The sequence below is a fragment of the Sturnus vulgaris genome, chromosome Z (assembly GCF_052056855.1).
Source record: "Sturnus vulgaris isolate bStuVul1 chromosome Z, bStuVul1.hap1, whole genome shotgun sequence".
Taxonomy (NCBI): Eukaryota; Metazoa; Chordata; class Aves; order Passeriformes; family Sturnidae; genus Sturnus; species Sturnus vulgaris.
In genome coordinates this window covers 48,555,367-48,570,211 of record NC_142283.1, presented here as the reverse complement: position 1 = coordinate 48,570,211, position 14,845 = coordinate 48,555,367, and the positions used below count along the sequence as shown (strand labels likewise).

Here is a 14,845-nt window from a genome sequence, read left to right as displayed (position 1 = left end):
CTGTCCACTTATCTAGCTTGCACCTCATCAATCTGTCTATAGCATTTTATGGGAGACTATGTGTGCTACAATCAAAAAGAGCATCTAGTGCTCACCCTTTATCCACTGAGATAGTAATTCCCTCGGAGCAGGCTGCCAGACCAGTTGGTTAGAGCATGGTGCTAATAACATCAAGGCTGTGGGTTCAGTCCCTGCTCAAGTCATTTACTTGAGTTGTACTTGATGATCATTGTGCTCCCTTTCGAACTCAGAATGTTCTATGAATCTGTAAATATAATTTCCTCTTATGACTCCCAGTGATCATCTTTTCCATTATATGGTCCATCACCTTCCCAAGGACTAAGATACAGTTGACTGCTCTAGTTTCCCAGAACCTTCTTTTTCAACATAGGCCTTCCTAAAGAACTTGTATCCATGCATGGCAGTGCTTCAGTCCTGTGAGTTCTCCCACCTTTTCTCTGTGATCCCAATGAGTCCAGCAGGTGCAGACAGATCTCTCAATCCTCCTGTTGTCCCCATGCAGATGTACTGTGTCCATTTGAACAGCAGCTTCAGATAGGCACCCAGTTGTGCTTGTTTCCTGGTCTATGGAAAATCACACTGTAAAAGGCCATCTTCTATGAAGGAGACAGAGAAGTCCTGCAAGAATGAATTTAATTTGAATAAAAGGAGAGAGTCCACTAGGCCGTATCCCTATGGGGTCTGTCTTGGGTTTTTGGAAGACATAGCCTCCTTTATCCCAAACTCCTGATGGCATGTTGCCCTCGTTCCTTTCCCCATTGGCTGAGGTACTAGGAACAGGAACAGCCTTCCTGAATCACCTACTACATATTCCCTCTGTAAGATGTATTCCCCCACACACCCATCATGCATTGCATGGCCCTTAAAATTAGCTTTAAGCCCACCCTGGCTGGAGAGGTTAATATTCGTAAGTCTATTAAGCCTGCACATTTTTCCCTGAAGTTCAGCCTGCACTCAGTTCTGCAACAAACTTGTATGGCTTGATATTAGTGACGACCCCCACACCCATTTCTCCAGAACTTTACTGGTTCTTTCAGATTGAGTTGTTTATGAAGACATTACGACCCATTTCTCCTATCAACAGGAAGACTCTTAAGAACTTCTCATATTATCAGCACTCCATTATTTATGTGCATAAAGTGAACATTCTCCCTGATCATTCTGCTGCTCATCACAAGGTCTTCTCTGTCCATATCTACCTGTCTGCTTTTGCCTGCCAGTCCAGGCCACAGCTCCCTCACGGGTCAACTCATCAACATCTTTGATCCCTGCCATTCCTAGTTTAAAGCTCCCCTCTCTGATTTGGCTCCTCTTGTTAGCAAAGTGCTTATTTATGTGTATTTATTTGTATTGCATATTGGTACCAAATAGTAAGGTTAGCAAAATTTCCATATTGTTCTGTAAAAGTGAAATAAAAGAAGGCTCCCCCATGGATTGACAATGTAAAAAGAGTACCTCATTCATTAAAGACAAAAGCAAATTAAAGTACAAGTATGAATAAATAAAGTTTGATTTCTGAAATTTATCGTAATGGAACTGTGACTGAGTTTCTTTACGCTTAAAAAGCCTTGAATTTAACATAAGCAAACATGTTATGTGTTCTGACTGTGCTGTGGTTCTTGTGTGGCTGCAAGATTTAGTTTCTCCCTCCACTGCCTCTCCTTAAGGATATAACTGGAAATCTGGTAAAGTCAACAAAAAAGATTCCCATTGACATTAATACACTTTGTGGGCAGACCATTACAGAACACGTAATACTGCATTCTCGGGTAACAGACATGGATAACTGCATTGATGTTTGCCTACAAATTAACACAAATTAACATTATTAACAAAATTAATGTAATCTGTGTTTCGACTGCAGTGAAAAGATGTGTTATTTTCTACTGTATACACACAGGGAAATTAAAGAAGTGCTTGTTTGGAAGCCTGTTGTTCAGCTGTCAGAAAGCACTGGTGTATCACTGTGTCTGTATTTCTGCTGCTATTCTTCTGAACAGAATTAAATTAGTACATAAGCAATACATACTGCAGTTGCACTTTCTTAAGTCAGGAATCTTTAATATATCTCTACCCTTGTTAACTTTGGGGAACTACTTTACAATACATTCAGAACAGCAGGAATTATAGTGTTAAGTCCTAGTAAGCTTGATTAGTGTGTCCCTAAGTGTTGTCCTTTGTTGCTCTGTTAATAGGCTTTCTGAAATGGTCCTTTTTAACAAAACAAAGCTGTCTGGCTGTCATATTGTACATGTAATTTAAATTCTTACATAATTATTCAGGTGTACCTATATTGAATAATCGTTCAATCACAAACCCTAATTAGTGGCATAGGTTTTAAGAAAAAAAATTTGTGAAATTCACTTAAAATTCTTTATTTGTTATTCTGTGTTTTCCCTGGAAGAAGACAATAATATTGCTGCTTACCTTTTGTACACTAATCTTTGCCTGGATATCTCCAGAAGCATTAGAAAAATGCAGTGATAACTCCTTTTAATGATAATTTCAGTCACAGAAATGTTACATATATATTAGAGGTTACAGAGACAATTCTTTGAGGAAGTAAGGAAGAAAATTAGTTGGAGTGCTAAATATATAGTTTGGTATCTCTGCAATGTGAAATGTGTGAAACAGTGTGAAATGTGCTTGTGAATTAGAAGGGAATTAAGTAGAAAATATATAAACAGGTATTAATAGAGTCATCTGTACTTTTACTATATGTTGCAGAAAATATTAAAAATTTCAATAGTTTATAATAAGTGTTACTGTATTTTGATCTTAATTTAACAAATTCATCATCAGTACAGTAAAATTATCAAGAAAGCTGATTATACTAGATCTGTCCTATGGTTGCATTACAATACCATTCCTGTTATTGTCTTTATAGGGCTTTCATTGTGTTATATAGTACGCACCAAAGTTTTTGCTTGCTTTGTTTATGGTTGTTGCAGTATGCTGTTCCTGCACACAAAAAGTAATTATCAGCAAACATATTCATATGTCTAGGGAGTAGATGCATTTCGGAAAAAAGCTTGCTTCATACATACTCTGCAAGTTCAGGAAAAAGTTTTATCTTTTTCTGATTGTTCTAGGTAAAAAAAAACAAACCAGCAAACTTACAGCTGATGTGTTCATATTTTACGTCTTGACACTTAATGCTAAAGAGTGAACTAAGTATTCAATAGAAAAAGATGAAGTAGTGAAAATTTATTTATTTTAGAGCAGTTAAAGTATTACTGGGAAATAGAAAGGCATTCCATTTTGAAAATTAACTGTTTTGTAGATATTTCTCAAAAGTGTATGATAAATATTTTATATGTAATTTACAGTGTTTGTAAGGCAATTGACAGAAAAATAAATGAAGATAGGAAGCTCATTATCTACAATAAAATCATTTACATACAATGTTTTAACAGAGGTCATTGTTCTTTTTCTTATTTTCTCTTTATTGCTTGTTTTGCACAGGAAGGAGTTAGAGGAGCTACAGAATCTTTACAAACAAAACACTGAAGATGCAGCACAGCAGGCTGAGCTGATAAAGCAGCCAGAGGCTCTCAATGCTGATACACAAAATGTACTGCAAGACCAAGAATGTGCTCACACAGCTAAAACAACATATCAGAAAGTATGTTTTTCTGCTTTATGATCATAGGGTTCATTTTAATATCAGTCTGTACAATATCAATGCACAGATAATCAAAGCTCTTCATAGTGTTGCATCTTTTAGATCTCTGGCTTTCTGAGTATCCAAGTTTATTGGCCTAACTGCATACCAGCATATATGGCCTCTTGAATTGATCAGCCTCAATGATTAAGATTTCATTGCATCTGAAGAAAAATAGGATTGAATTGCCAAGCATATAAATTTCTTTATCTAATTTGGTGTTAACTATGTCTTTTTGCTCTCCTGGAGGATAGGAGCTTTCAATTACTAAATTCTCCAAATTGATTTTCATAGTTCAGGGGAAGATATTCTTTTCACTACATAAAATATTTGTGTGAATCACAAAGAATTTAGTGGTTTAAGATACAAAAACCCGCTCTCTAAAAATTAACTGGAAATATTGTTGCTATAGCATCTTTTGACGTGCTTAACTAGTTCACAACGTTGGAACAATATATACATTTGCAGAACAGTTTTATAATTTTGGTGAATGTCAGGGAAAATGCTCACTCTAATGATCTGTTAAACACGCACTACTCAGAACTTATTTTAGGTTTATGAAATTATATATATTTTTATATCTGTGAGGAATATAGAAGATATGTTTGCTTCCTTTTTAGAAAGATTAAGAAGGAAGAAGGCAAGGAAGAGTTCGTATAAATAACTATCACACCCCTGATTTCTGAAGTTGTGTAATGCCAGTGCTTTTTCCCAAAACTTTTTCTTCCCATTGTCATCTTTCTTACAGTGTGCAGTTTTTAATAAAATTGTGAAGCTAGGCCTCAGTCAAACCAGATTCAGTACTGGGTTTCTAAAGATGTGTTTGTTTAGTGTTTTATAGCTCATAGTGCCCTGCACATTCTTGTCTACTTAACACTGTGCCACGTGATGTGGTTTGCTAAGGTAATTGAAATTTTGTGGAATACCAACATAAGGAGCTGCTGCATATAAAAAAGTGTGGAAAAAACTCAAACTCCCTAGAAAACTTTACAGTTTATTTGACTGCAATGATGATAGATACTGAATCATTTCTGCATTGCAATAGTAGCTTAGTCAAGCTACTGACTTTCTATCAAAGTATCTTTCTATCAAGGTAGACTTTCTATCAAAGTTGTTCAGAACATGTACAAGGCAGGGGGAATTTATCCATCTGGGGCAAGACAGAGTAAATTCTAGAATGAAAAAAAAATAGGTGTCAAGAGTTGCTAGTTTTTTATCTTCCATTCTCTTGTCAATGCTTCTGAAGGTGTTAAATGGATTCTTTGAGTCACTCGAAAAAAAAAAGGGGAAGAAAGTGTGACATGTCTTCAGTGGTGTCTATAAAATCATATTCTTCCAGACGAGTTCTACAACAATACAATATGAAAGAAAATAAAACTGAATTTTCATGAGACTGTTTTAAAGCATGAAAAAACCTCTTTATAAAGGTCACTTTACCTTGCACAGTAGAGATTTTGCCTGTATTTCTTCAGTATGGGAAAGAGTTTGACCTGTCCTATGAAAAATAATTGCTCAAGTAATATGTAAAATTGATGGGTATGTTGATATAGCTATAGGGTCAAGCCACTTCTAATGTGGGCTTGTTTCAATATTTAGGATTGCTTCAGAAAACTGGTTCACAGTTCTTGGTCTTAGGTGGGACTTAAAGCTTTTGCCTATTTTGCCTTATAACAAGAATAATGTGGGTTAGAAGATAAGCCCTAATTATTGATAGCTGCCAAATAGTCCCAACTTACAAAAGAATCTAAAATTTGCTGTTTTAGAGATGTTGAATTCAATAGTTTTTAACATAGAGCAGTAAGGTCTCTTAAACTTCTTAAACCAGCAAGAGCCAACTCATATCTGCTTAAACATTACTGTTGTGGAACTGCTAAGTTGTCTTTTTATAAAATATTGAACATGAAAAAATATGGGGGAAAAAAAAAAAAGTGTAAAAAAAGGAGTAAGTGAAGTTCCTGAAGTGTATTCCTGAAGTGGAATAGAGCTAATGCTTGTGGAAAGTTGAGTTAAGAGAACTTTGGAAGGGGAAAGGAATTCATTTATCATGACAGTCCTATTCTACATTTCTGATCAAAACAGTATAAAACAGCCAATTGTAATTGATTCAAAGTAACATGGATTTTTCAATTCACAAGATATGCATTCCTACCGAAGTCGCAGGAGGCTTTTGGAGAACTCATCATCTATAGAAATAATATAAATGTTTATTTTTTTTGCTTCAATGAGAGAGGCACTAACTATTGCAGACAAATCTGTGTTCTGTTTGTCTTCCCTGAATTAATGATGTGCAGTCTGCAACAGCTAGATAAGGATGTGTCAGCCATTCCATAAATGTAGTCACAAAGGAATATTTTCCTACTTCTTCAAATGGCATTGCGCCTATCAGCATGTACATCCTATGATATATTGTCCCTTACAGCAAGATCAATGACCTCTCTGTTAGTGGTCAGATAGGCACTATGTGCTGTAGCTTAGGCAGTATGGTTGGCTCACATACTCAAAACATGTTAACAGGATACCATTGAGAAAAACAGATCTTTGTGCTGATGTTAATGGAAATTGATGGAAAAAGTAAAAAATATTTCTAATAAATCTGAGGTCATAAACTTGCTTTGAATTATGTGTACATTTATTGAAGACAACAAATTTTCAAGTCTGGCTGTAGTGAGCAGCAGGTAAAGATCTGTAATCTGTTTTATCAAGTTGGGTTGACTTCACATACCTTTTTTCTCTAAGTACAAATTTTGAGGATGCTGTATTGTACAGTACTCCTTTACATTAAAGCTTTTATGGAAATAAATTGGTGTCTGTTTCATATTGCAGCTGTAGTTCATATTCTCAAGGATAGAGAATATTTTTCTAAAATGTGTAGCATCTGCTTTAGTGGTCCCAAATGCTCTGGGGACTGCATTCCTATGCTGGATTTAATGAGACTCGATAGATTTGTCCTCACCAACAATTTCAAGGTGGAGAGATTTCAATCAATACTAGGGATAATAAGACAAGAAGAGCTTCTGAAGTCTTTTGCCAGCTTATCACAGTTTTCTGAAATTTACAATTTAGGGCCTTTGTTTTTATAATGCAATGCTTTCACTTGATCTGATGTGGCCTTTACCATCCATGTTAATCATACTGATTAAAAGTCTTTCAGTGGAAGGCCTTTTTAGTGGAGTGGAAATACATTGTCATTCAAAGGGAAATTATAATTTATGTCCTGGAACTCAGTTCTCAGATAGAGAATACTATGAATAGAGGTACTATGCATGTCTGTGAATGAAGAAAAGCATTGTGCAGTAGTTAGTCTAATTAGACTATTTAGATTTAGTAATTAGAAAGCACGGTAAGAGTTTCCAGTTATCAGGCATCACAGAAGTCTGCATCAAGTGCATCAACAAGTAGATAAAAATAGGAATGTGACAGATACATTTTCAGATGTTAATTTTGTACCTGCATTTGCCTTTGCTAGTCCTTCTCATGATGTCTTGTAGAAGTAGTTTGCTTTCCTTCAAGCCTGAGAAAGGGTTATTACTATAATAAGGTTGTTTTACATTTCCAGTATTTTTTGTAACTGCAGAAATCTTTAAGTGTAGTTAGAAATAAAGGTGTCTATGTAAGCAGTATTAAATTCTGAAAATAAATATTAAACCTATGTAGGTCTGTAAATGCTAGTGATAGTGCAGGTTCAAATTAAAATGAAAAGCCTACGTTCTTTCACACATGATAAGGCAGTCAAGTATGCTGAAGCCCACATGAGTGATAAGTGTATTGTCATTTTCATGTCTACTTTGGGAAAGTTTTGAGGAACTCAGATCTTCAACAAATTCCTACACTTTAGGTCAAGCTCAGATACTGTTTTCTATTGTTGGAAGGTATGTTAATTAAGGTAGTCTGTGTTTCTTGTATGCCAAACACCAGTACGCTTAGTCACATTCTAGGAAGTAGATTTTGGCATCAGATGTGCCTATAGGTTGAAGTCAAAGAAATCCTGGGTAGACTGAGTCTCTGAGGATAATATTAAATGGTGCCCTCCCAGGCAGTGATTTTCATGCTTGAAAGACCCTGTACTTATATTCATGAACCACAGTAGTTCCTGTGTGTAATGGTGTAGACTGATATCTGCAGAATATTCAAGTATTTGGGAAGGAACAAAAGTGAATATAAATAAAGTAAAGCTAAATATCGTGAATGGGCTATATATAGTCTGTCTGGACTGTTGCTTCACCTTCACCCTAGAGTTTCTTCAGCTGATTTCTGCCCTTGTTCTTTTCAGGTTCTCATAAAAAACATAGGTTGTAACATGGATTTCTGCAATGGTGCTGCAGTAATTTCCATTATAGTTTTACTGTGTCTTAATTTAGACTAACATTTTAAAATTTATGGCATTACTATATGCTCAATATTACTATATGTTTGGATTCCTAAACAGCTGGATGTGGTACTTAGTGCTGTGGTTTAGTTGACATGATTGCTTTGGTCAAAGGTTGAGCTTGATGATCTTCAGGGTCTTTTCCAACCTTAGTAATTCAGTGATTCTATTTGCTTGGGTCTCTGTAATTTTTTTAGGATGCAAACATATTGATAAAATATTTAATGTAGGAGAATACTTGTTTTGTGCACAGTGCATATATATGGTTACTGTTACACTTTTTAGATGGATCTACCTTAGTGTTAGTTCCTCACCGGAAGTTTTAAAGAAAGTCTCCCAAATGACCCTACTCTTCTTGTACTTCAGTTGATATCATAGAAAAGTTGAAGATAGTATCAGTTAAATACCTTTTGGATCATGGAACCAAAAAGCATAGCCCAACTGTTAGCTGGCATTTAGTGCATAGGAGCGATCTAAACCTACTTTAAAATAAATTCTGCATACTTGTTAATGTTGGTAATTGTTTCAGCTGTTTCAGTCTGCAGGGTTTTTTTTTTTCCAGTTGCACTATGGTTCTGGTTACCACATCATCCAATAAATAGCATGGGTCGATTATTTAGTTTTACTAGGTTTATTATAATTTCTCAACTTTCCTTGATCTGACCTAAGATAATTTTGCCATCACACATATTCAATATATGTCAGTATTTCCTTATCCCACCATTATCAGGCTGTGAAGTGTTTTCCATTACATGTGAGTAGCCATTACCATTCCATCTTTTGCTTCTGGAAGTCCTGGCTTTGGTTTGGCTTTTTTGGCTTACTTGATGGTATTGTAATATCCATTTCAGGTAACTCTTCAATGATGTACCAAAAAAATGTTTTCTGATTAAATCAGGTAAATCAATACAGGAAATTGTTAGGATAGCTGAGAAATAAGGAATACTTTATTTTTTTATATAATTCAGCTAAATTACTTACCCTTTTTGACTGATGAATAATGCTCTTGTGTCATATTAGACTAAATTTATTATAGTGCACTGATTTCTGATACCTTTAATATTTTTTCATTTGCTTCAGGTAGCTTTACCTGTAACAATCTAAGCTGCCTGTCAGAGAAAGGACAGCTATAACATGCTAAGAAGAAATTCTCAAAGTACAGTCACTAAACAGTTTTTGCATAGCACTTGTGTCTTGCTTGCTGGTGCTTTTTTTTCTTGCACTATCAATTGTCATAAGATGTTGTAAGGAATTATTTAAAATATATTCCTTTTTATTTTTATCTTATGAAAAAAATTTATTTTTGGCAGTTTTCTTGGGGATTAAAAAGTTTACTGAATAGATCTCATGTCCTGTTTGCATTCAAGTGAAGTGTAATCATTCACATACATATAGTCAAGATTCCACTATTTTCTTCTGTGAAGTTTGCTAGTTCTGAGATAAATCATATACAGTATTTTTGTTTTTCTTTTGGATATCCTTGCAATGTTCTGTCTCTAGTCATCTGATCTCCATTTTATATCCTGTTTCCATATACCTGACTTTATTAATGGTTGACCTGCTTCATCATGCTGTGCAATTCCTAATATTTTGGAGTGTCCTTACTGCAATGTGATTAAATATGGTGTCTTTTCTAAAACTGTGTCAGATATTACCATTAAACCCAAAATAATTGAATGTAAATATTAAGGATTTATTTGATCTACAAAATAGAAGAAAATATGATGAGCCAAATGGAAATCTGGAAGCTGTTTCGGTTACCTGTGTTATTTTCTGACAACTAATTTTCATTTTTAAATTTTCTGATGTTAAATTCTTTAAAAAAAATCTGGATATTATCAACAATTATTGAATAGTGCATTAGTGTTGTTTAAAAAAGTATATCTACCATAGTTTATAAAGATGAATAGTGTGAAGAAGGTTTTTACACATAGTTTTATACTTGAACATGTTTTTTATTAGTACTCTTTTCAAAGCAGGAAGGGTTGGAAAAGTTTATGTGAGTCAAAAGACATGCTATTTGTCTTGTCCTGACAAATGCTGACTACCGAAAAACCCCATTAGCTACATTAGGGGATGTGGCTGCCAACTAGGAAAAAGCATAATATTTTTGATGTTCTCCATTCATCTTCCTAGGATGCTACCTTTCAGATATTATAATTATAACCACTTAAGTACTACTAGTCATAAAACCAGCAAATTGTCATACCAGTATGATATAGCTAATGAGCTTATATAGTTGTAGCTGGAAGTAACTGTGTCTTGATGTTCCATTCATTTGGAATGACATTGTATGGTTTTGATAAATGAACTGTTTATTTTCCTGTGAGATATTTCTTTCCATAAGAAATTGGCTAATCTTGAACTTGCACTTCTAGAGACGATGTAAACATTCTTAAATATAAATATAAAAGAACAATCGAGTAGGCACAAAAATTTCAGTGCAAGTGTTTAATTACTTGGACTCATTTTAAATATCAATCTGTCTGGACTTTGAATTAATTTTGCTTGAGAGACATGATTTCTGATATGCCTTGGAAAAAGGCAAGAAGTAATTCACTTTGTCCTATGCGGATTTTGAGAGCCCATGGGAATAGAAAATGATTGGAAGAACGAAAGGCATGATTATGGTTTCCAAATTTCTCACAAAATGTTAGGTAGTTTCCCAAACTAGAAATTGTGATTGTTCTTCAAAGGCTTTAACTCCTCAATGATACAAACAAATGAAAGGGAGAGGGAATTGTATTATTTAAATAAAAGTGACAACACAAACAGTATAAAGAAAACTCATTCTTGCATTCTGCTGTAGCAAATATCCCAAATTTTGTTGACATGCAGTCTTGTTGTGGTTGAAAGGCTAAAGTATGCCTTTTGGGAATGTATCATAATGGTCATTTTTGACTGGATTTTGATTACAGCCAAATTTCCTATCACCACCTTTGCTATCCAATGTAAAATTTCAGAAAGGTAATGATTATTGTGTTGGTTGCCCATGTGGGGTTTCTGGAGGGGCAAAAAGCAGTGATTACCTTCTCTTGACCTGTTAGATAACCAGAATTCCGGTAATTTGTGAAATTCTAAGGTCAAGCATGATTAAGGGGAACCTTCGAACTCATCCAACTCTCTCTTGACTGCAACATCATAATACAATGGATTTAGAATAGAACCTTGGTTAACAAGACACCAAAGCAGTGTGGACACCCCTTAGTTTTCCTATGATAATTTTTTACCAGTCCTTCCTAAGAAGAGAAGTTGGTTTAAGTGCAGTTTTATTTCTGCTATTTCTTCTTCAGATTAGTGCCTTGCTGAAAGCTCATCCTGTGGCATGTGTTAAAAGTCTATTGACACAGTAATGAGTCATAAGAAGCATGTTTTTCAGATACTGAGTAGCTGGGAGTATAATACATCAGTGTTGCGTGTGTTAGACTCTTTCCTGTGTTTGAACTTTTCTTGCTGTTCAGATTACATTGACTTAAGCAAAAATGGTTTTTTTTAGTGCTGACTTTGTTAGCAAGGATATATCTGTTTTCTTCCATTAAAGGTAAAATACGCCTTTTTAAAATACTGTATTCTTGATATACTCAATGTGGCACTTGTTTTGGTGAGAACAAACTTTTACTTCATTTTATTTGGGTCTTCTGGTAATGTGTGTGATGAAAAATTTCAGTCTGCTTTACAGAAAATTTATATTTACATCTTACTATGTATGCATTTAGTCATTCAGTTAGTATACCACAACTATTATCCATGTCAATAATAAATATATATTTACTGAATTGAAGCAGTCATTTCTGCCTTTTCTGCTGCTTTCTATGTGTATGCAGACACCTAAGACAATATCACAAAGAGGTGTCACTTGATCAAAGAACAGTAATTAATAGACATGTAAAAGTTTCCATTTGTGACTGTGGCATTTGACAGGTATTTGTGTTCTACCTAATATAGAATTCACTTGCACTTCTATAGTAGTATCATAATTTCTCATTATGAAATTTTTAAAAGTAGGCAGAATAGAAAATACCAGTAAAACAATGGAAGTACATAGATTGCACATATATGCAATTTAAGATTATTAGACAAGAAAAAATATTTTTAAACTAAAATAAAAAGTTAGATCCATATGAGAAATACATAAAGAAAGTATTTGAAATACTTTACCCATTATTGCCATGCAAAAATCCATCAAGATGTATTTTCAGAGTATAACTTACTAGTTTTAACATTAGTTTTTCAGTGATTTCAGTTTATTAGACTTATATATTGGCATCTTTAAAATACTGATTTTGACTGAAATATAAATAGTAAAAGAACTTAGCTTGACAGGGTACTCTAGTTTATTTTGTGAGTTCTAGTTTAAGTCCAGTATATTTACTATTGCCTTGTGAATATTTGAAGTTCATGTTTGAGCTTAATTTTCTGTCTTGGTAATAATACAGCATTAGAAAAAGGTAGATATCACATTGTAAGTGTGGTGGTGTAAATTCCATTTTACAACTTTTGAGCATTTCAGTTGCTGAAACATGTTCCTAACAAAATACTTTTTACATTACGATTATTTGGGTTTAACTGTTAGAAAACTTATTAATTTAATTTATAGACAATAAAAATTTCTCAATTTTGCACTCTCTGTGGGTCAAAACTTGGCAGAATATCTTCCAGTTTTTAGAAATACTAAGTTCATTAAAAAAGTAATTTAAAATCATCACAAAGATGTCAAAATGTACTTTTAAAAGTAACTAACAAATATCGTAATAAAAAGATATTTGTACTGGACAAGATGTAATGAAATCATAATGTATATTATTGCTATGTAACACTGAAGCACACCGAGGAAAGCAAAAGATTTATTACTGTTTGCTTGAAGGCTCAGGCTTTGGAGAAAGTAATATGGAACTGAAATTGACCAACTTACGTGACACAATGCACTGAGTAAATAATTAGGATTTAATGATGGAAAATAACAATAACATTTTTCAAATGGTTGTATTCCCCTAACTGCAAACTGTCTGTTGTTTTGAGATTATTGCCCTTATAATAAGGACAGGTATAAATTATAGCTTGCAAAGTGATACTTTTTCCATGCTCAAATCTGTCATAGAAAAGTAATAGTATTTTCTAGTGTTTGAAATACATACGTAAGTGTATTTTTAAGTTTACATTTTCAACTCATGGGATTTTCAATATTAATGATGTAATTTTAATTTTTAAATTTTTTTATATCAATTTAGTTATGGTAGCTTACAGCTGAACACTTTTAAAAAGACTAGTACAAGTCTGGTTGTTTCTCAGTCAGAGAAGCAGTAATAAGTTTTTACTTTCCAAACATGTTTTCTTACACTAATGTGTTGTGAAACTGTATTTACAATGTTTTGTATACATGTCCTTTAAACAAGATGCAAAGGGGAAAATAAAGGTATTTTTTTAAAGTATAATTATTTTTCTAAAAGTCTGTAAAGTCTTAGAGCAGCACACGTGCTGAGGTAAAACACATACCAAGGACTATCTTCTGAGTGTTTCTTTGCCTCAGAAAAGCTGTGTGATATTATAACTTGTCTAATGAAGTCTGTGAAGTCATTGTTTCTGTTGGGATCACAGTATACTAGCACTTGATCATCATAAAATGCAATTTCATTTCTATCTGGGTTTGTTTTACTATGACAATTTGGAACTTCACCTGCAATGTTGTATGTGTGCCAGGATGCAGGCATGTGTTGTCTATAAAACCACAGTGATTTTGTTTTTGAAATTACTTTTTAAAAAAGAAAGAAATGAAATGTACTTTAGGAAGTAGTATACGTTTTGAAAAATAATCTATATCTAATCTATATGCTAAAAAGGCAGAAAAAACCAAGGAAGCTGTTTTGAAGAATAGTTTCATTCTCTTTTGCTTTAGCTTGACATTCTATTCATCTATTCTCAATGTACAAGAATCAAAAGGACCAAGATACTGAAAATGTGGGGTTTATAATGCAAAGAGCAACTCAACTTTAACTACTCTATAGTGGCACTATTCATGCTGCTATAATAAAACTTAAGAACGTTTAGTGATTTTTTTTTCCCCTACAATTATTCAAAATTACATTACCCTTACTGAAAACTGAATGGCTTTTAGTGGATTAATTAAACTGTAGCTGGTTTGCCATCTGGGTGCTGCTTGTTTAGCTGCTTTCTCACAGAAAGATTTTTCACTGAATAAAGAATTTTTTTTTTCTTAGAAGACAGCTGCCAGACAGTTTTAAAAATATAAATTAAATATAGACTATTAATTGTTACCAGGTTAAATTTTGGGTTATGAAGAGGAAACTACTTGGGCATTTCTTTCCAATTTTCAATTTATTTTCATTTGTCTCCACACACACCCATAACCCCCCTCATTCCACGTTGCAAAATGCACAGGCACTTAAAATATAAAATCTGTTTATAAATGTACGAGAAAATAATTATATTTTACAGCAAGATCACCCATGACATTATGTTGGAGTCCAGGGTATAGGCTAGATGCAGAAAAGAAAAAAAAAAGGAAGGGGGAATTAACTAAATCTGATTTTTATGGCTCAAGTGGTTTCATTAAATTAGAGTGCTGTGTGCTACTGTTCATTAATGAACTTGTGCCATATGCTTTAACTGTTCTGGTCAATAGCTGATAAAGAAAGGCTTGTGTTTAAAAAAAAATGGATAAAAATATCTTTGTGATGGGCTTTTATCAAAGGACTTACTTTGAATTCAGTAACTACTACTGAGGCAATATGGCTCGCAATTTGCGACCCAAAGGTAGTCATACATTATTGGAATAC

The 14,845-nt window shown here is 33.8% G+C and overlaps 1 protein-coding gene across 1 annotated transcript in view; it reads left to right on the top strand.

Moving 5' to 3' along the window:
- The window catches only part of CNTLN (centlein), a 168,238-nt gene that overhangs the window by 44,349 nt on the left and 109,044 nt on the right, over positions 1–14,845 (top strand). Inside the window, 1 exon segment of the mRNA XM_088157014.1 lies at positions 3,487–3,646. Coding sequence (XP_088013140.1) covers positions 3,487–3,646 — 160 coding nt within the window.